The 24,140-nt window shown below is 32.6% G+C and overlaps 1 protein-coding gene across 13 annotated transcripts in view; it reads left to right on the top strand.

Annotated features, from left to right (window-relative positions):
- LOC103580498 (microtubule-actin cross-linking factor 1) overlaps positions 1–24,140 on the top strand; it is a 96,650-nt gene that overhangs the window by 24,884 nt on the left and 47,626 nt on the right. For 8 of the 13 annotated variants that reach the window (XM_053737684.1, XM_053737683.1, XM_053737688.1 and 5 more), the window contains 4 exons: positions 5,126–5,187; positions 13,489–13,548; positions 14,099–14,188; positions 15,533–15,703. In XM_053737684.1, coding sequence (XP_053593659.1) covers positions 5,126–5,187; positions 13,489–13,548; positions 14,099–14,188; positions 15,533–15,703 — 383 coding nt within the window. Of the gene's footprint in view, positions 1–5,125; positions 5,188–13,336; positions 13,351–13,488; positions 13,549–14,098; positions 14,189–15,532; positions 15,704–21,809; positions 23,026–23,516; positions 23,744–24,140 lie in introns of those variants that run through there. The other 5 variants (XM_053737695.1, XM_053737687.1, XM_053737685.1 and 2 more) reach the window with 3 other exon arrangements.

The following is a 24,140-nucleotide window of genomic DNA, read 5'->3' as shown; positions in this document are numbered from 1 at the left end:
TTTTAGAAACTCTTTTTGGCAGTGACGCAATTTATCCTACTGTGCGATAATTCAATTAAAACTCGAACAATTGATTAATTGTAACAAGTGTAATATATCATAATTAAAGTTAATAGAATTATTGCCGAGTAATCGAACCCAATAAATTAATTTTTTTTAGCTTAAGCAACTGTAGTGTTCATTTTTATTATCAATAAACTTTCATTAAAGTTAAAATTCACAATAGATTATTTGTTTTTACGAGCAACCATGCATGCCATGCATCAGTGTGATACTTAACTGGGCTCTTTAGTCCTTGAATTTAATAATAAATAACAACAATAACATAATGATACTTAATTTAGCAATTACAATAATACACATCGTTATAAATATAATTACAAATATTTTAATATTTTAAATAATAACTTTTTTTTACAGCCTAGACTTAAACTTTTGTTTTTTTAAATTTACCGCCAATTAAAAAGAATTTTTTACTTTTTTAATTGAGGTAATATCTTAAAGTTTATTAATATACATTATGTGCGACAATTAAAAAAATTACACCCGTTAAATTTTTATCTAACAGTTTTCACAACTTTTTAATTTAACGCGTGCGAATAATTCGCGCGTGACGTTACGTGAACGACATATATTATCTGCACTTTGCGTGGGTGGTGTTACAGGTGCGTGCAGTTAAAAGTTATCTATATATATATATATATATATATATTATTATCGTCATCAGTTAAATCAATGATGCGTTAAAATAGTAAACGGTTTAATTTTATTTAATGTTCGTAGTCTGTAGTCTATATTACTTTGCACACTAATATATGATCATCATAGTCATAATAAAAAATTAATAATGATAATAATATATTTTTAAAAGACTTGAATTAATAATTGAGACTAAATATTTAAAAATAAATAAAATAAGAACTTTGACTTTTGAAGTTAAATGTTCAGTATGTAAAGATATATCACATGTGTGAATACCAGTGGACTTTCGCTACCTGGTTGAGAAGTGTAAATAGCAACTGATTGTGGTCAGCCAACTAGCGCGACATCCGTTGCATCATTATTGAGTACAACGTTTACGATGTCAATAGAAGTTCAATAAGAAAAAACTATCAGCGGGTTTTAAAAACTAGACTCGTCTTGAAGATTCATGAGAAAAAATGTCGGTTAAATAATTTTGTTATGTAGTATGCAGCCGTAGTATAATTGATGTCCGTTTGAATTTATTGATAGGTACTTTTTTTAAAATTTAAATCGACATTTTCGATACATAAATGGCGTGAGAGTTTGTCACTACAGGCAACACCATCATGCAGGAAATATATTTACGTCATTTTGTGTAACCTTTATATATAAACATATAATTTTCAGCATTCTGCGGTTCCATTTCATATTTCTTAGAAATGCATTAAACATTAGTAATAAATACCGCTGGAAATTACTATACTTGGTTTTATATATTAATAATATTATTTGAGATTAAGATGACGGAGAAAATTTTAATTTAAACCGTTTTCATTTGAATTTGCTGACGCTCATTTCAATGCTGTCTATTATTAAATTTAAATAACTCGGGACACATTAATGCCGTTGCTAATAAATATATATTTGTAAGAAAGGAAAAAGTAGGAAGTTGACACATACACAATAGACAATGCCACGGCTTACTTATATTCGTGTGGTTACAATAAAACTGAGCGCGTGAATAATATCCTGGTGTACGCATCCAATAACAATAACTCATATCGCGAAGTTTATATGCCTCGAGTAATATTTATGAATCACTTATATATTTTAATGTATACTCTCGTATTACATAATACATTAATAACGATAATATATTTGAATTTTATCTAAAATCTTAATTTCAAGTATGTATTCAATATGTACTGTCTCATATTTATTTATTTATTTTATCTCAAGAAAGATTTTTTATTAGATTATTTTTTTATCAAAGTATTTATTTCAATTAAATCACTGATAAGGTTTCGAGTAACCCATTACTTTTTTTTTAATGCATTAGCGTTATCAAAAACCATTAAAATATATGTTCCAGTCCCAAAAATTATCTTCAGATACTTCTTTTATTTATTTATTAAAACATCAATTTTTGAATCGCTGCAGAAGTAGAGTCTGCGCGCAATAAATTTTCGCCTTGATGATTTTTCATATTTTTGACACATTTGCTAAAATAATTTAAAATTTTCATTATAAACTAATTTATTTCAGTCGGTGGTATATATCTAGAATCGCATATGAGATATAAAAATAAATTTAAAAGTTGAGAAGGTGTTATCGAGGAGTTAATGGGTTAGAATATATCAGGATTGAAGCTGTTTAAAACTCTCCTCGTCCATTACACGAAATCAGGGCGTGAAATGTCATGGAAGATATATGAAGAGTAACCGTGAGTTAACGGATATAGTAGAGTGTGTATACTGTATACTGTATAGTGGATCAGAGTATCCCAGGGTGGGCTATTACGATAGTGGATCTAAGAAAAATAAAACGAGTAACGAATTAACGTGGTGAAGTGATGGGTAAGAGCGGGTGTGCTTGCTATTTGAGGCCTATAAACTAACCGTAACCATCGGACAGATGTGATCGCCCGCATATCACGTCACATATCCTATCCTCTCGTCTTTCTCTTGCTATCCGCAATTGCAAGAACATATTATGTACAGGCAATAGCAAGTACTCAAGTGACCATATTTAATGTCATGAGGGCGTCGTTCAAGTCTGGTTCAGTCCCAATACGAACCATTCTCATGACACTGAGTCTGATTAATTCCCATACCATCTTCAGCAGCCTCGAACATTAACACACCGCAGACCACAATTTTATATTACTATTGAATTGACTATCTAATCTCAAAGTATACAAATTGCAATATTTAAACTCTGTTAAAAGCCAATAGATCTTTCGAATAAATATTAAATAGCCACAATGTAGCTATTTATTAACATTAACATTAACTTTAATCTTAAACGATAAATCTCTATTTGTGTCTCCTAGCTCTCGTGATCTATTATGACCATTCTTGGCATTAAACTACCATAAACTATTATTCTATCCGCTAAATTTTATCCACTTAGTTATTGTAGCTGTAGATTAAACGCCCGCGTTTTTGCTTGTCTCGCATACAATCACACAAACACACACACCACACCAGTTATTTATTCTAATGTGTTTTCTTCTTACGGCGGTTCTTTAACCTCGTCACCGTGCCAAAAGAGTCTGATAATAAATTGTCACGGGGTTTAAATAATTGTCAAGAGCTAGAGTGCAATTTTACGTTCACAGATATTTATATTCTCTGAAAGAAAAAAAATTTTAATCCAACTATGTACTTAAAAAAAATTAAAAATAACTTTTTTCCGTATTATATAGATATAGTAAAAAGTGGGCGCTCACGTAGGTGTATAATATTTGCTCTGAGTAGCATGAGAAGTCACAGCCGTCTTATTTGACATTCCGATCTCGAAGGTGTAAAATGTTTTCGGTTTAAAAAAAAACGTTTTTAAGTACACTCGCGACAAATAGGCGCCACTGCAAAAAGGATCTGATGTCATGGTAAAAAAATATTTTTTTTAAAAAATCAACGACCTCTTGTGTCTTCTTCAGCGCGGTCTTTTCCATTTAAAGATAATTTAAACAACTCGGTTTAATTGAAAATCTGTTGACGCTCTTGAGTAATTTAAATTATTTTTCCACGATAAATCCTGAGATCGTGACATCAATCTATCAATTGTCTGCAGTCGCTAAAGCCGTCAATTCACAAACTCGTCACTCAATTTATACACTCGCAATATATTTAAGTCCTTATTATTGTCTATTTATTTAGCAATATATTATATATATATATATTCCGACAATTATGTAGTCCAAAAAGGTAGTTCTTTGACTGGTAGTTTAGATCAAAGCATAAACTCTCAAGCCCGCCTTAGTCTCGGGTCCAAGTTGGTCTTTTGATGTTAGATCTACGTATGCCTCGATCAGCTTTCCGAGAATTCGTGACGGGAAATTATACGCTCATTACGTTAATTATTTTAGCTTTCGGCTACTAATACCAACATGATATTATTTAACGCCTCGAGCGTCAATGTCGCTGCTAAATATTTCTTTTAAAATTATTATTATTATTTAAGTACTTGTGATTTAATCATAAAATTTCTTTCTCCACTCAATTCATCCCTCATGTAATGAATTACTTGGAGGTTATTGTCTGCAAGTGAACTCTGATCCCTCATACTCAATGTATCGTGGGCTGCAGCTGCACGAATCTGTAGCCACAGCAACCAGCTTATGCTATTAAATTTCAATTTCCAATCATTTAATTTTAAAAACGTATTAAAACCTTAACCTTGTCCAACATTTATTGCTCATTTTAAATTTTTAAAATTAAACTTCGCTTCCTCAATCAGTTTAAATAAATAATTCATTTATTTATTTAAATATTAAGTCTACAAATCTTTTGACATGTGTACATATTTTTAAAATTACAAGGAATATACTCTAAATTATGCGGTTAAAAAAAATATTACGACATATATTTACACAAAAGAAACCAGAGAATTGAGAATAAAAAGCAGTGACTTATATTTGCACGGCAATTAAGTACTGTCGTATAATACAAGACACTTGGTGACATTGTCACTAGTGTAAAGCACAAGACTCCTACTTACTCTTCGTCAGTATTTATTCATTTATTCTCTTGACTCCTTTTCACGGGCACTTAGCTCACGCAACGTGGGCGTGACTGGAGTACTGAGGACCGAGCACGAAAGTTCAAGAGGTCGAGTCCCGACCTTAAAGACCGCGGTCTCGTCGGGATTGATTGCGATTCCGCGTCTGTCGTTAATTTAAACCAGCAGCAATTCCGCATATCCTCAAGGTTCACAAGTTTACCTTTAACCCTTCACTGACTTTCTAAACACACCAGCTTCCTGATTAACCTTAAATATAAATATATACTGGAGATATTTATCTTGTTATTGTCTTGGTTATAAGGTTAATTGAGTTTATACTCTACAGCTAGTGATTAACAAATAACGGATAATTTATACTTTGATTTTATTTTTTTTATACATAATTTTCTATTTCTTCCTTTTCTTTTAATTACAGACGAGCGTGATGCCATCCAGAAAAAGACCTTTACTAAGTGGGTGAACAAACATTTAAAAAAGGTAAGGTTTATTTAAATCTTATTTTATATATATTCATTTTTTTTATAAAAAATCTGAAAAAAACAAACTTCCTGTTGACTTCGTTAGCCGGGTAATTTTTTTAAAACTCCGTACAGTGAAAATTTTCATAAAATACAAAAGCGCCGTTATTATTTAATATAAAAAAATATATAAATATTAATAGAGTAATTAAATGACAAAGAGATCAAAAATATACTAACAAGGTATTTAAAAAAAAATTATTTTATAATTAACATCTCGGTATTTTTCGCAGCATCGCAATAAACCTACGGTTTAACAGAATAAATTATCATGCACTTGTTCAAGAAGTTTTTCATCTTGATATTGCATATTAAATTGTTTAAAAATTTAAATTTATTGTTGCTGTTATTAGCATAATAATTAAATATTTATCAAACGACGCTGATTGGTCGTGTGAACAATATGGAGTATTTTTCTTCCATCAGCTCAATCAGGACTGATGACTGTCACGCGGAAATCGGCTGTATCCATAAACTCTAATAGTTTCTATTATTTATCAATAAGCAAAAAAAAACTATAGATATACTGAGTTACTCCTTAGTGCAGTAGGAAGTATGTGAAGTTTAAATAAAGTGAAGGTGAGGTTAGTTAACGAGCTCAACTTGCAACATATATGTATACATCCATGACTTATTTATGAATTGCAATTTAAACGCTAGATATTTATTATCTTGGACTTATTCCGAGTATGTTATTTTTATTGGGCTCTGGGGAAAAATATAAAGATAACGAGTTTAGCGATAGGTCGTATCGACGGTCTTAAAATTATTAATCCTAGTAAATAAAACATAAATCGATGAGTTTGTAGATAATTAAATAAAATAATTAGATTGGATGATTCGAATTAAGTTTATTGATAAATTTGCTGCTACTAGTAATATAAGGTAGACAATTGACGTCAATTGATCAGCAAAAAATTAACCAACAGTTTTTTAATTTAATGCCAGTTTCCGCGTCAATTTGAATTTGCTCAGAAAATAATTTTATAAAAAATTGACCAAATTATTTTTGACGTCAATTTAGCGTCACTGGTCACCGGATACTTAATAAATATAATAATATACGATCTTACTCGTTTTTACAATTACTCGTTTGTCGTTTTATCTTGGAAAAGTCCAACTTGCTGGAAATAAATTTATTTATAGATAAAAAAATAACGTGGGTCGAGTTGATCACATAATATCAAGTCTTGACGGTTTAAAGAACATAAATATTAGAATTATTATATTTTTTGCTTAACTGCAACCTGACGTATGTCGCGTGGCGCGTATACGTAGGCTGAAGGTAGTTTGCCCAGCTTGCGAGCTATAGATGGTAGTACTGATTGAAGAAATAAAAAAAAATACAATAAGTGGGCGGATAAGGGAGTGAGAAATATTTTGTCACCTTAGGATTCGTTCTGGTTCGTCACGTTAACATTTTATTTTAAACGAAAATAAACATGAGCATAAATATTTATTTTTTTTATTAAATTTTATCGGTAATCTACAATTGTGCCTGTGAGATGTTAAATTTCCATAAGTCATCATCATTCAATTCAGCGATCAGATAAAGCTGGAATGGAAATATTTAAAAAAAATATACAAGTATGAATGTTATATATATAGATATAAAACCAGTACCTCTGAGATAAAATAACTTTTGTTATTATTATTTTATGGACACTTGAATTGTCTTTGTTTGATGACGAGACGAGAGTTTGTTCTTATTCTTACTTCTTACAATAATATATATGTCAGGTATTTCGAAGTAAGTCATGGTCTCGTAACTTTTCTTTAAAACGGCAAATGAAAAAATAATTAATTCAACTTTGGGCAATACCCTCATTTATATTTTATATATTTATTTATTTATTTTATTTTTTTATCTCTCAGCGCATTCCACGGTTTTACTTTTACGCGACTGAGAATTTATGGATGATTCACACCCACCGTGAGCAATCTAACAGTTACTTTGATGTATTCGTGCATTAAACTCTCGCATCACATTAACCATTCTATTACCTCATAGACACAATATTCTCTCCGATAAATTAACCGTAAATTAATCTCATTTTTCCATTTCGTCATCGAGAAATAATTATTGTATTAGTAGCGTATTATAAAAATGCAAAATATGCCTTTTAGAAACTAAACTTGAGACTTATTCTTAAGAAAATAATGAATGGATTGTTTTATGTGAATTATTTTTTTAAAAAAGAATAACTAATGACATTGCTGGTCACATGCAGTTAGCTATAGATATATAAAGTAAGAACTCAGATTGCGTGCTGACTCTTCCGTTGAACACGACACGCTGCTCGATCGTAGACAATATGAGTTAGAGGATAGTATAATACGATACATCAGCCTTGACGTGTAGTAGCAACTAAAGAATATAACCAAGAAGTGGATAGGAGCTGAAAGTCGCGGTGTTATTCGTGTACATTCTATCAGACACACATATATATTAGCACTTATGTCGTATCGTTACCAAGTTTGACGCAAGGTCACATCACGATACTTTGATATCATTCTCAAGAAAGCAAACTATCAAAACGGTCAACCCAACGGGAACTCTTAGCCCTACCACTTGAGCAAAAATATTTTTAAAGCTTCACTACTCTTTTTTTTTATTTTTTTTTTAATCTTTATTCTTGACATAGCTTAGAAATATCATCAATCACTCTGTCACATCCGGATTGTGAATCACACAAGTAAATCGTTAAGATTACATTTTTATTTTTTATTTCGCTGAATTTATGAATAGAATTCAAGTTAGTGAGACATCATATATTATTAAAATGATTAAATTATTTATAATTTATAGTCTGCGACTACTAATTTTTTTAAAAAATAAATTAAATCTTACAGTCAGTTCTAGTAGTTAGTTTTTTTTTATTAAGTCTCAAATATACATTTAGTATAAAATATAAAAGGCGGAAATTTTTTTAATTAAAAAAAGTACATCTGGTTTCCTAGCTGAAACCGATCGATAGATGAAAAAGTGTAGCATGATCTGGTTACTGCCCGAGGGTGTGTACCAGCTCCCAGTGGTAGTTTTAAAAACGATTAAAGAGAAACCGCCCGCAGACCCGCAGTAGAATGGCTCCCTCTCGGAAGGTGTGTCGTCGGCATTAATCTCCAGGCATCGATTTACAAATTACACTTACCTGTACTTAGTTGAGTGAAGCAAAGGCAAGTTGGAGCGCTTTCGAGCGTGAAATTGACCAAGAGCTATGCCTGCTTCAAACTGTAACTAAAGTCGTGATGTCGTTTTTTTTCTTTTTTTTTTCTTTATCTATACGATGACGAGGACTCGTGCCGCGGACGTCTCTTTGACTTTTCTTGTCTCTCGATTATCGCTTCCTCTTCCTCCTCATATAAGGACTAAACTCATCTATTAAATATATACAAGTATTATAAGGACTTGCTATCAGTTTATTAAACTTGAATGTCTTCGACCGAGTTTAAATAAAATTCCACGAATCAAGACGGCAATTTAGTATGCTGGCATCGTGACCACAATTATTATTTCCGTCAAGGCTTGTCCTGACAATATTTTTCCACGTCATTTAATGTTTCTTAAATTACCTCCCGATCTAACTCCAAGTCTAATTCTAAATTGAATACTCTTGACTTGGTATGCAAATAGAATTTTTAATTTTATTTTTTCTCAGCTATTTAATTATTTTATTTTATTTTATTTTTTTTTTTCGTTTATACTTTAATCCAACGGTATAGCAGTGATACCAAGTTATATTTTAAAATTCTCACGGAAGTAAGATAAGCTCCAGTGTATATAAAACGGCAAGTTAAAGAGATAAGTGTCTTGACGCGGGTCGTTCTTCTGTAAAACCGTGAACAAGTTGTTACACGTATTACGACCAGCATACCACAAACATGTACATAGTCACAGCACACAGACACCATTAAAGTTACAACAAAGTCGGTAATCGCGTCAGTAAGACTTTTCACCCAACTACCCATTACATGGCTGCATTTTTACCATCAACATAACGCGTCTCTGTTTAACATTTATTACACACACTTCGATATACGTAATCTTTTTAAACATAAAAATTCTCAAGCACTTAATTATTCAGTCTTAACTCTCAATTGATAAAATTGACATCTTTATTGTTGAGCTGACAGTGATTAGATGATTTTAAATTTTTGTGCGACTATTTAAAAACGTGGGAAGCGCTAGATGTAGGCGGTGCAAGTGTAAAATTATTCCAGCCTGTTTGCCAGCAAGGTCATTGCTCGTAACTTTAATTCATAGAACATCTCGGCAAATGGCCAGTAGCTTTAAGTAAAATCAAATGTCTCGTTTTAAGTACTACATCAAATATATTGGTATACATACATGTATACAGACATACACATGTACTAAACACTTAATGATATTATGTATGTATCAAGATTGAGAATTGCTTTCAAAGCATCCAAACTACTCGACAAATTTGATAGTTGGTCCCTATTAAACTTTCAGCTCCTTAATCGTTTTCGACTTTGGCCCGTCTATGATCTGTACCGCCTTTATATCTGTACCAGCTTTTAAATTGATGAATATTCAAATAATATATAAGGTTTACTTTATTGGCAAATGTCTCCACCTGCTCTTGACTAAATTAACTTTTAAATATTTCTAAAATATTTCTCCGAACATATTAATCTTTGAAAAAAAAAAAAAAAAAAAAAAAAAACCGGATCTCTATACATTGATTTATTTATCTTGCTTTTTATTATTGTTTGTTTAAAAAATTATATTACAAAAAAAAAACATACATATATATGTATATATATATTTATTGAAAAAAATTCCGTTTCAATCATCAGCATCCGGCAACGGAGCAACAATAAAACAGCAGTTGCATCCAAATGGGTCAATTACATCTCCCTGTAATTTTTTTCTACTCAGAGTAAAAGGAAGTCAATTCTTTCAAGTCATTGTGGCGTATCTCGCGGATTTTTATTTTTCACTTAAAACTCCAAGGTCACCCCAATGTGGGTACAGCAAAAAAGCTGAACAAACACATTGTTTATTCTCGAACCGGGTCTTTTATCAGTTTTTATATTTTCTTTGATAATATAACAACTCTGTCTCTATAAACACTCATTTTCTCTTTTCCACCAAAAGGGGAACTGACTTTCATACTCGCGAAGCCCCATCCTGTTTAGTTTAAAATTTAAACAAAGCAAGCCGCCAGTCTTTGCCTTTTACACACAAAACAAAACGTCAAATCCGAGGGATTGTGAGCTTAAAAGAGAATAAGACGACGTTTATTATCAACATCACCAGTTTAGTTACCAGTAAATAGAAGAGGGTGCAAATTAATGGCACTGAGGAATGAAGAAACTTGTTTGCTTACATTTTACACTATAATCTACTCCATTAGGTTCGTAGACTTGATTAGATCTTCTTTTACATCTTAAATCCTTTAACTTAAAGAAGAAAAAGTATCCAATTTGTTGACAAGTTGAATCATCGAGTCAAATTTGTTGATACTGCTATTTATGACTCACACAACTTTTTTATGCCTTCACGTCATTGAAAGACAGAATAATTCCTTTTAGAGAAAATTTCAGCATCGAAATAACTGAATGTAAGTCAGTAGATTATAAATTTATGTGTAATGACAGCAACAGCAACAATCACCAGTGGAATAGTGGTGCCGGAAGTATAAGACAATGCTAAACCACTATGCGATGGGATTTAGAATTCCTCAGATGGCTGCAGCAAACGAGTCAAGAGACATAACATTCTCAATGTTACTCGTATCCAAGGGCCATTTAAGACGCGTGACTCACTTGTGGGTTGCTGTGCAGTACTTGCAGGCTCTGTTTCTGTTTCTTCAGCTGGCTTTACATTTGCTCTGCATCAACGCCATATATGGATTGAGTTATCCCGGCGAAGAAAAATTATTTAAAGTCATCTTTGTGCTCATTTGTGCTCATTTTACGAACGGCTTAAAAAGACCGCAACTTTCACCGTAAAACTTTTTATTTCCGTTAATTGTCGGACTTAATTTAATGTGTATACACTGATGTAAGGAATACATACGCTGTTTTTTCCCGTTTATCGTTTGTTTGTCTGTCAGTAATGTAAGCTCGTACACTAGATGGCCAAAGTAAGGAAAGGTTATTTATATTAGAAGACAAGTTTATATAGAGCTCGGGTATATCTTAACTCATTAATTTGCTAAAACGGATCCTGAACGCCGGAGAACAAGGCCATGGGAAACTACTCGGCATCTCACGTCCTTACACATATACATATATACGATATACTCCTTTGTGTTCATGAGTACACCTCCCTCGCGTAATCCGTTATAGCGAATCTCATTGTTGTAGCCCGGGCGGCTGACCTTCGTGATGCAACCAAAGAACCAGAGTCAAGGTGTTGATGCAGCCTTGCTACTTTATTTTCCATTTTCATTTTTGCTCACCTCTAAACATTATTTTTTTTTTTTTTTTTTTTTTTTTTTTTTTTTTTTATTACTATTATTTATTTCCACAATCACGTGGTTTTAAAGTTCAACTCTTGACACAAATCAACTAATCAAGTTGTCTTACTGTTTAAAAAGTCGTTACATTTTTTTAGTAGCGCGATTAATCTTTTGCAGAAAACCTAGTAGCTTTAATCGTTTACTATAAATCTTCATTTTTTTTTCTTTCCATAATCCTTGATATTCTGGCATTAATTATTAATCATAATTATCATTGCAAAAGTAAATGACTTTTAAGTAAATTAATGCTAATAAATTCGAGTATTGTAGGCACGAATGATTAAATCTTAATGTGAAAAAAATGTGTGAGGAAAAAAAAAGGTCCATTGAACCTGCGTGTGGCTCACAAGGGTCGCGATAAAGATTATAAAAAATGGTGATTACAGCGAGACGATTCTGGTTTCACATGGTCAGCCCACTGGATACTGGGAGCAACCAAACAGGCGAATGAGTAAAGTATTATACAGACACCAGCTGCGATTCCGTGGCGCCCACATACTTACAGTTGCTTTCCTGAGTCTGACCTTATTCGGACACCTTCTCCATCGCGCCTTGTTCTCTCCCTGGTCGCCTACCAATTCTCATACCAAAGTTTGCCCAACACACTGCCCGACACGAGCAATCGTACTGTCCAGAGTACAAAACCTTCACCAGCTCTCCTCTACTATAATAAGTATCTTTGAATTCTCCTTCTATTCGTTATTCACTTCACCATCCTCGTCGTCGCTGTCCTCGTATTTCGTAATTACCATCAGCAAGTGGGTGCACTTCTCCGAGAGTAATTCCACCGTTGAGTTTCGTAATGGACCAACAGGAAGCGAGTCATAATATTGATGTATACAACACGTGAATTTCACTCATTTTTGTTTTTCTTTATTTCTACAGTTTTATATTTATTTTTTTTTTTTTTTAAGTCTTTTTAATAGTAACGGTGCTTTTGTAATAACAAATTGGTCAAGGTTTATGTTACAATATGTAGCTTAATTTTGTTAATAAATAGCAGCTTGAAAAAATTACAAGTGGTCCCATTGAAGCCGACGTCAAATGCAATTCAAGTTAAATGAAGACGCACTCACGTTTAATTATACGCGGTTCATACTCATGCATTTTTTTGTTAAGCCTAAATAAGTTTAAGAACATACGTTTTATAGTGCTTCAAGAATTGTGGGCAATTTAATTTACGGAATGCAGACACATTAAAATCAAGTACACTAAAATATTCGCTGGTTAAACCTTATCCAAGTCTCGTTAGCAATTTTTTTTTAGTTTAAATATTATTGTACACTCTAAATGGAAGTTATTCAATTCAAAGTAACTGTTTAACAAAGTCATTATGCTCAAAATATTTTTATTTTCAATTTTAAAAAAATTTAACTTACGTGGGAAATGTCTTCTTCTTGTTACTCTTCAGTTCTGTATTTATATATATATTTTATACCCAATTATTTTCCCTTTTACAAAGCCGTAATGGGTTCAACTGCGCACTTGAAATAATGTCTAGTAGGCATATATATATTTTTTATATTTATTAAATTTGCATTTTCCCAATTACCTAAATTTTTGTCGTAACTAAATATTAAATAAAATTTTTTTTCTTTCACGCAATTCATTAGCACTGGAAATATGTAAAGGTAACCTTAACAATTACTAATTATATCATTAATCATTTTTTTAATTAAAAAGTTTTTTTATTCCTTGATAAAAAAATGCAAAACACAAATTTTCTTAACATATCCTGGTGATGGCTTTATACCTGTTCGATTTTTCAGACTTACACGTGTCTCCACGTGTGTGTGGTCGTCAACAACCAGCCCTGCTGTTCTCCTACTGTAAGTTAACGCTTTGTTATTATCACAAAGTGTGTTGCATGTTTGCCTAAACTAATATAAAACAAGGTTTTTTTTTGTATTCATACCCACTTAAGCTTATTTTTATTCATATCTATTGATTTAAAAGTTTTTATTCCCCGCATCCGTTGTGTCTGATTCTTCTTGTACTTTGTCACTTAGTATTTAGTCTGTGTGTCACAAGCACTGTAATTTTTTGCACGTAACATAAGACTTGTCGCGTTTTCACGTCACGCTTTACGCATCGATCACTTGCGGCGACACTACATAAAAAATATTTAATAAAATATGGCCATAAAAAGCATTATTTTCGTATGAAATGTAGAACAACAATTATCTTTTATTGTGTCAGTATTTTTTTTACTCAATTTGTTATTTTTAATTTTATATAAAAGAGGCTGCCATTAAATATTGTAATAGCTTTAGTCAAAGCAATTTGGACAGTGACTTTAAATTTATATTTCAGCTAATCTTGAATTATAATAAATAATATATTTTAATATTACTTATTAAAATCTATATATTTTTTCAGGCAAGCAGACATGTCGGAGATTTATTCGAAGATTTACGAGATGGACACAACCTTATATCTTTATTGGAAGTACTTTCCGGCGAACACCTCGTAAGTATATATATATATACAAAAAAAAAAAATTTTACAGTTTAAATGAATTTAGTTCCCATAGAAATTATTATCTTTTCTACCCATAAAAAAAAAGGAACAAAATAAATAAATTTATATCGCGAAGAAATAGACATAATCAAAGTTTAAAATCGCCTTATAACCAACATTATGATGCAAGCGCAAGCATGTACTATATTTTTTGTAAAACCACCGACAACATGTATCGGCTCTCTTTAACCTGGACTTTGACTAATGATTTTTCCGTAAGATCTTAGGTCGTGATGACTATCCACAATATTGTAACACACACGCGTGGATCAATTGCAGCTAATCAGGTCGTCTCTTTTACTGCACATAAATACTCTCACAGAGCACACAACACACACACACACATAGACGCCCATAAAACAACACCGCGAACCGCGTACTACTGAGGATTCCGCGAAGCGATCGATCGCCACTCGTGATTCACCTCGACGCGACGATAATTACTTGTCCATGATTATTTATACTTATTCGTGACCAGTTACGTAATTAAATGTTAATTCATAGTACTACTTACAAGCAAGTATTTGTTTTTAGGGTCGCACTAATATGTTCAATCACCAACGTATATAATATACACTCCTGTTTTTTCTTACATGCACTTGTAAAAAAAGTCTCTACATCATTTATTTAATATCATATTAATTACTTTTGTCCATAAACCCCCCAATAATGATAATAACACCACCAATAGCCCGCAATATTGAACAATCTGAGTGATGCTTAAAGATCACGGTAAATTGACAGTTCAATTAATCTTACATGTCATTTAATAGCCAACCGCGCATGTATGTTCTGTACATGTGAGCATGTTTCTCTTTATTTTCGTGATATGTGTCAAGCAATTTAAATTCCACCTGTCTTTAACACGTTCTCCGACTGACTCAGAGTCATATACTTCTGCAATTTAGGGTAATATGAAGATCACAGTAATGTATGTGTATATATGTAGCAATTTAACAATAAAACTTTGGGAAATTACGGTCGATATACATATTATCCACCGGCACACTAACACGATCGGTTCGTTTTCTGGCACTATCAAAACACGAATCTCTCTTCCTGGCTAATGATTACTCGATATCCAATTTAATTGGGTTGGGCGAATACAGTAAAGAAATCTTCCTTTAACTTTACATATACATACACATTTGCAGATATTTTTAAGGCTCGCATTTATCTTGTTATAATCTCAACATATTGAACAAGAGTTAAATTACTTATATAGATTTATTTATATGTATATATAAAACATAAAAGATATTAATGTCGGATGTTTTTCTTTTAATTTTTCAGCCGCGGGAAAGAGGACGAATGCGTTTTCACATGCTGCAAAATGTCCAAATGGCCCTGGATTTTTTGCGTTACAAAAAAATAAAACTCGTCAATATAAGAGCTGAGGATATCGTCGACGGCAACCCCAAACTCACATTAGGTTTAATATGGACCATTATTCTTCACTTCCAGGTAAGTTGTTATTTATATAATTATACATATATATATATATGCCGTATATTTGTGACCTTAATTAAAGTATCTAGCTACTGAACTATACAAAAACAAATTCGATATCTTGTTAGCTACGTTTCGCCTTTCGATCGAATGACATATATTTTATTACTACAAACCAGTCACTTTATTAATTTATCAAACTAGTCAGTCTACTTAATTTGTCTTCATTTTATCAATAAAATCCAATACTTGGCTAAATAATACAGCAATCAAAGTTAATTATCCAACGTAAGCTGTACGTGATTTATTGGACGTTGTATAGTCTATGCCAAATAAAGAATAATCATCCAGTGAGAGACAAAATATTTTAGTCAATCAGAGTGTGGCATTAAGCCAAGCGCTTTCAAGGAGCTTGAAATTCGTCGGGAATACAAATTACTACACGAAAACCGACGTTCATTTATTGAATTCCAGCGAGTCGTTTGTGACGCTTCGAACACTAGAAAAAAATTTAACCCCTCTGCCAATTTTTTATTCCATTTAACTTTTTTATCTCGACTTGATATATTTTTCCAACCCGTTGAAACCAACTAAGAAAGAAATTAAGCGCATGCATAACCAAGAGGACACATAAATCTAAAAAACCTCCTGTCAGACGACATTTCCTTATTTATATTCTGCCTTTTCTAAACATAACAATAATTTTCATTTCTTATTCCAATATTCGGTCGTCTTTACATTAGTCTTCTCCATCTAAAAAATTTTTTCACGGTCTAGCGGAATGCATCATATCATTTCCGTTGGTCGTTTGCCGCGAAAAAAAAAATCAAATAACTCAGGCGTCAGTTTTAATTTACATTTCTTTAATCCATAATCTCCTTTGCGAGTTTTTGCGACTTTAAATATATAAATATATAGTAACATATACATAAGTATATGTAGTATATAGTAGAAGATGTGTCAGACATATCATTTTATTTAATACGGTCAGAAATTAACAAACCGAAGAGAAAAAAAAATTAAAAAAATAATAAAACTGACTAACCGAGTTACGCGAACAGAGAACCTCAGTGTTCTTATATATAGACCCATTTTTCTCCGTATTTAATAATGATACATTAGTTCGATCCCAAAGACGTGATGACTTTTCACCCGTAGAATTAATACACTTATCAAGTAATTCAATCGCAGTCCTCTTCCACAGCACATTTGCTAACGGTAGCTCACTATCTACACACGATTACGTGTTTTAATAATTTGTACAACGTAAACATTTATATTAGATTACTTTTCATTCACTCAACAGCTTTTTTCCATACTATTAATCTCAATAAACCTTTCACGCAATTAAAATACTTATCAATGACTTATAAACATAAGACGATAATTTAATCGACAATCCATCATACCAAGACACTTTACTACAAAAGAATGACAAATAATTTTGTATCTGGATTTGGTCCAAGATAATTCTATTCGTGGCGCCCATAGGCCCAAGTGAAAGTGATGAATAAAAGATAAAAAGAAACAGGAATTCGAGGAGAGGAAGTTATTAATAGACAGCACAACACACATCTATTTCGCTTAATTATCTCAGCTTTTCTTTTTATAATTTTATATAAACTTTTTTTCTTCTTTATTGTTTATTACTTTCCAAGCGATTGCGCACTAGTTTTCTAATTCAGCAATGTCTTTTTTTTTGCGCGCCCCAGAAATGGCGACGCAAGGTAAGTTTGCTAGAACATTTTTAAAATTACCAAAAGCCTCTTCCAAAATTTAATTATCTGTCTTGCTTCATATATCTAGTAATCAATAGTAATTATAGTCCTATTTTTTAAAAAAAGTAATTTGTTAAGAAAGTATCTTATCCGTAGTGTAGATAATGCAGATTTCTGTGTACATTTATGATGGTTGCATCGCTTCCTGTAGTATCATTAAACAGTCGTGATGCTTCGAGTACTAGCTTACAAGATTCATTACAGCTGTCGCCACTTGAAGGTCTTTGTTCTGTAAAAACACCGGCAATATTAACGCAAACAATCTTCATATTTGTTGGCTAAACAATCGCGTAGGCATAAAATTCCATATAAAAAGACAAACAACCTCATGATTTATTTTATTATTCACTGTATTACTGCATTGTTAGATAATAAATAACCCAGTAGTCATGTATCATTACTATAAATTACATCGCGGCTTGTTAGCCATTCAAACAAACAAACAAACATATGTCACCCACACGCCCTTGATCTACAATTAGCTTAAGTGTTTGATGTTTCATTGTCATCCTCCCCAACAATTTAAATTTAATTGATATTCCTGAACACGTACCACTACTTTCATTGAAATTTCACGAAAGAATCGTGTTGATCGTACAAATACTCCTCAACCTTCCTGGTGCTTATAATTTCAATGAGCGCGCGCTTTTTTATTTATTCAGTTACCGGATAAAAATAAAATTATATAAATTAACAAATATAAATATGTTTTTTTAAATGTTTAAAAGGCAGATGAATATTTAATGTGAATCAGATAAACTTGTTTGCATTCTCTTTGTCGGTCAAGGTAAACTAACACAACACACATATATACATACTCATATATCTGATATATATATAAATTTACTTGATGATGTACTTCTTCATGAGAGTAATCATATGACACGCGTACAAGATCTAATGAATAAAATATTACGCAATAAACTTTATCCAGCCTTATTCGTCAAAATGACACGTCGCGAGTCAGTTTCGTAAGTTGGGTGAAATTAAAAGCACCTATGCCTTGTTTGATTTTATTTAAAGTTATTCTAAAAAGTGTCATTTTAAATTTTCTCTTTACATATACATACAGTAGTAACTCTGTACGACAATAAATAACAACGGATACATTTTATCAAGATAAATATCTGAGATTGAATTTGAAATGGGCTGTAATTGAATGTATGATTAATGACGCGGTAATTAATCCATAGATCATGATTTATAAAAATTGTTATCGAGTATTGCCTTATAAGGGACTACTATAGGAAAAAATAAAGTGGGTATAGTGGATAAGTTTGCGTGGGCGTCCACGTTCCTGCATAATCTTGATTATGATAATTGCCGGCCGTGATTAACGCCCATACCTTTACATATGTTTATGTTTATAATTTTATATAGATACAGATGATATATATTGATAAACATAATGATATTTTATGATAGTTAACGTAATTCAAAAATTATTATTCTGTTGATACCGTTCGAATATACATTGAGCCCCTCGGCAAAAAATATTAATCGAGCGTGCTGTGCATACATGCAAGGTCATTACTCTCAATTGATACTTGGGTAGAAATAAAAAATAATATTAATTAAATAACAAAACCTCGCGTGCGTGATATGAGATGGAGAAAATTAAAAGAAGAAGAAGAAGAAGAACATAAGAAAAAATAAAACTGGCGTAGTATAGAATTTCGCCGGTTGCATCGGGTTTCACGTAATCCCTCATGATGCACTTTAACTTCATTAGACGTTAGTACGGGTCGATCGATCAATTTGTTATCCGGTTAATGTCCTCTTTAATAAATTCTTCGTCTGTCGCCTGTCTAAAAAAAAAAAAAAAAAAAAAAAAAAAAAAAAAAAAAGATTTCGTTATTTATCTTTCAGTCTGCATTCTTTATATTTAAAGATAATGTCAGCAACATTTTAGACACATACAACAACTCTCTTGTGATTTCGATGCTCTAGAACATATCTTACGACTCATTCAAGCCATCCACGTAATTCTCTTGAATTTCTTCGTACACTGGCTGCTGCTGGTGAGAAGAAGCCCCCGGGAACCTCGTTATCTTGACAGACGTACATAAATATACCGGCTGGTATTTACAACGGTACCAGTGATCAGCACTTGCAATATTCCGGTTTTTTTATTTCTTAAATAATTTTTACTCGCTACCGTTATTAAACGTCTGCCAAATTTCCTTCGATAATTATTCCATATCTTTTATTTTTTTTTATTGCAAACATTTTTAAAAATAAAAGTATAAAATTTGACCAACTGTATAATTGACGTCAGTAAAACTGCTACCGGAAGCTAATGTGAAACGGACCCGGGTGCGATGACTCCATATCCGCCTTGGGATCTCTTAAGACTCAAGAGTCTCGTCTGTAACTGCTCGTATTATTCTGCATACGCATTGCACATTACACACATATATATATATATATATTTTCCATTCTGGTCTTTCTCTTTTATATTCCAACGTTAAGCCAAGCCATGCCGTTCGTTATTCCTCCACTGTCGACAACTTTTAACCGCAAACTAATTAGCAGCTACAAGACTTAATTATAAACCACAATACAAAAATGTGTGTCCGTGATTCACAATACCCATAAAACTTCGCTTAGAGTTATTAGCAAATGAAAAACTCACCGCAAGTGTGAAATTTCAAAATTAATGTATCGGCTCGCGTAGAATGCAAAGTATGAAAAAAAAAAAAATAAATAAATATATATATGTATAAATTATAGATAAGTATTATTTAATACTGCATAGGTTACCTGGTATCGACTAAACGGTGGATAAAGAACCAGGCCATTACGCAACTGGACGATTTAGATACAGAAAACAGAAAGGCCATGACCGTATCAGGCATATGCGGTAACGAAGACACAAACGATTAGTTAAAGACATAATTAAACAGACAACACATACTTTTGGATGTTTGCTCGTGTCTTATCTTAACTTTTTTTATTACCATTTCATCAGTCAGTAATCCGACGTTATTATTCTGATAACTCTCTGACGTTTATCTAATTTCTTCCGTGTTTTACTTGTGTAAATATAGACCCAAACAAAATAAAAGATAAATTGGGTACGTTTTATTTATCTTAATGACGTAGTACTACTAATTGTTTAATCAAAATATCTTTTGTTAAACAAATCTCAGCCCAGCACACACCTGTCTTTAATTTTTTTCAAACTCTAATAGTTGAAAAAAAAAAATTACTGACAATTTAATTTTTTTTTTTATATTTAAATATCCAATTAGCTAGTTAATTAAATTACAGTCATCAAGTAATCACCATACATAATTAATAGGCAATATGTATTAAATAAAATAATTTAAAATGCGAAAAAAATGATCAATTAATTTAGCATTAATGGCACTTACCATAAATAGTATAAATCAAACAGTTATAAAAATAACAAACTATATATATAAATTACTCAATTGTTGTCAAACGAGTATGATCAAGTATTAATACTGACTCAATAAAAACACTTGTGTCAATTTTCGTGGCTCCCACTTTCTTAATATGGTATCACTGTGAAACGAAAAACATAATAAAAAATATTAAAAAGAGTTTCGCCCACGGTTTTAAGTGTGTGGGCTCCGTCATCAGTCATATTAAATACGTTGGCTTTTAAATACCACTCGTATATCTCGTATTGAAATAAATTTCAATATATATATGTATATAAATATAGACGAATATATCTAGTGCAACAACGGCTTCAAGAACAAAACCAGCAAAAGAATCACAAGGCAACGATCAAAATAATCGTCATCAGTAGGGAATATCTTGGTATTATCCTCATAAGGAAAAGAGGAAGGACGGGATCGAGAATTCAAAATCGGCATCGCCCACGCGACTGACGAGGCCGCTCGGCGATCGGCGCATGCGTGATCGCTAAATACTTGACACAAGATATAGATAGTAATGGTAATAATGATAGTGTAGATGGGATGGGAGTAGACAAGAGTAATAAAGACGAATATATATATATATATATATATATATATAATATGAATAAACTGCGTTCCGAGTCGTGGATAGGCATATGGTATATGGTATAAGCTGTCGAGGTAGAGGTAGAGGTAGAAATTTATGTATGATCAAAGTATAGAAGAGTTTTAAAAGCGACTGGGTTCGCGATCGGCGGTGAGAGGAAGACAGCAAGTGTCTCACCTGTAAAAGCACTTTGTTGCCCTACTCTGAAGAACTTGGTGTGGTTTTTACCCATACACACACCGGCGGGGTACCATCACGTCGTGTTTTAAACTCTCTTGGTCATCGGTTGGTTGGCGGCAGAGTCAGCGCGGGTGGGGAAGCCCCGAGCGACAGTCGGTGGATGCCGTGCTAAGCGGCAGCGCGTGCTTCGGTCTCAGTCTCTATCAATACCGATTTGAAAGACCTCCTGTCCCAATATACTGTACATTTTGTTGTCTTCCTTCATTAATAAATTTATTTATTTATTACCATTACTTGCGTCAGAAATTATAATAAACGATGAGAGGGACAAGACCAAGGGAACAGTGCGTAGGCCGATACAATAACGCGTGGTGGTGATGATTGTGACGGTGTCTCATACTCAGATTCTCGCTGGTGGTGGTCCTCGATATTCGATATGGAGGTGTTATGGTGCTGGTGGTGGTAATCGAACATCATCGGCAACCCTGAATTGTAAAGATATTAAAGAAAGAACGGAGCTAATAAATTCACTGGTTCCTGCTGATTGCTCCTGAGTTTTTAATTTCGCGTCGCGTTGTCAACACCTCGACAGAAATTTTCTTTTTTTTTATCCAAATTATTTTATGTAACATCATTAAAGTGGAGGCGAGTGTGTTGGCTTATTTTACTGAGGAGGATTCCCGCCCTCATGGTGAGAATGAGCCTCCGTGCTCCGAGTAGTGAAAGGAAAATAAAAATATTTATGGATACGTGCGCTTTTGTCTTATAATTGTGTACTCTAATATAAGGTGTATATATTTTATTTCTCGTGCATGGTTCGGTTTAAAACAGTCTTCTTAATACGTAACTCGTGATGGAAATAAATATAAATTAAAAAGTTACAGTGCACGAACGTCTAGTAAATTTTTAAAAATTGTGAATTTATCATTTAACGCATTTTATTCAAACGTATTTGTTTGCCAAGTGAATATAGTAAACAGTGGTAAAGTGTTATCTCGCTTGAGGCGAGACTACTCGTAACGAGACCTGTAATTATCTTGGCGGAGAGAAAAATCAACTTAAAGTATTGTCGTCATCACTATTATCATTGCTTCGTAATTGTCATACCAGTTACGGAATTATTAAAGACTTAACTACCTTATTTTATCGGTGCTCTAATCTATTTTATTTATTTATTATTATTTTTGTAAATTAAAATTTTTAAAAATCCTGTTGATTTTTAAAAACTCGCCATGTATCGGTTCAGCAAAAGCGGGCGACTCTTCGTCCAGGGTACGCGGGAACAAGACGATCGTGACAATGTCGCTGGCTCTAGTCCTACTAGTGGACCAGAGTTGCAAGCTGTTCATACTAAACGTCACATGTCCACGGAAATTTTAGGTATCAAGGGTTATCATAAAATGTCTAGAGAATTTTTTGCTGTTCATTTATCGAGAATAAATTTTGAAAAAAAAAAAAATGGAGTCGATTAATTTTAAAATTTGATTTGTATCGGTAGTTTAATAAACCCATGTGTTTTTGATGACAAAATAGGTAACAGCTGATCGAAACATTGCCTGACCTTGATCTTGCCCACGCGTTCTGGCCTTTAAATGGTCAGGCCTGTATCGTAAACGATCGGCGTAAGCAAATACTTGATAAAGTAAAAAAACCAGGAATTTTACTCCAATTATTTAGTTTACTTGCATGTTCATCAGGACTTGGTAATTTTTTTCAAATGATTATGAATTTTAAGGACCTAGTAAATTTATTTGTCATAAACAAAAAAATTTTTGTAACCGAGATTGATTGTAGAATAAAAAAATTCTCTAGATATTTATTTGTTGTATTTAAATTTATTTACAACGACACGTAAAAATATAATCTGATAGGATCGTCAATTGAGTCAACCAAGACTTCAAAACGCGGTGAGAATGGAGCACGTAGAATCGTGACGCGAATAATCAGGAAAACAACGACTCTCACTCGCGGTGAGGAGAAAAGCACAACCGAGAATTTGACAAATCGAGCACAAGTTGAATCACTTCAGTCTGCACAATATCAAAAGGTTACCAGTCATCAAGGTTCCCCTGTTGCTAAGTCTGCCAAGACTGTCCGGGTAAGGAATTGTAAAATATAACTCAATATTTTCACTGATAAATTCATTTAACAAGAAAGTATTTCATGAGTAATCGATTAAATTACACGACTTATAAATAAATTAAGTAGCCTCATACATCTATACTTAATCGTTGATAAGAATATGTAGTCCAAAGAAATGTATATAGCACATCACGGCTGATTATATCGATAAAATGATAAGGTATATAATATATTAATAAGTGCTAAACTCCTTTCTACTGGCTGTCATACGAACTTGTCTGCAAAGACAACGAGACAAATCCGGTCAGGGCCAGTTGCATACTTTAACCCTTTTTTCTCTACTTAGCGAAAGCTCATTCAGTCGAGAAATTTCTTCACCGCTCTTGTCTTAGCATTTTTCTCATTAGCACCCA

Source organism: Microplitis demolitor, chromosome 3, assembly GCF_026212275.2.
Source record: "Microplitis demolitor isolate Queensland-Clemson2020A chromosome 3, iyMicDemo2.1a, whole genome shotgun sequence".
NCBI lineage: Eukaryota > Metazoa > Arthropoda > Insecta > Hymenoptera > Braconidae > Microplitis > Microplitis demolitor.
This window is presented reverse-complemented; position numbering and strand designations above follow the sequence as displayed.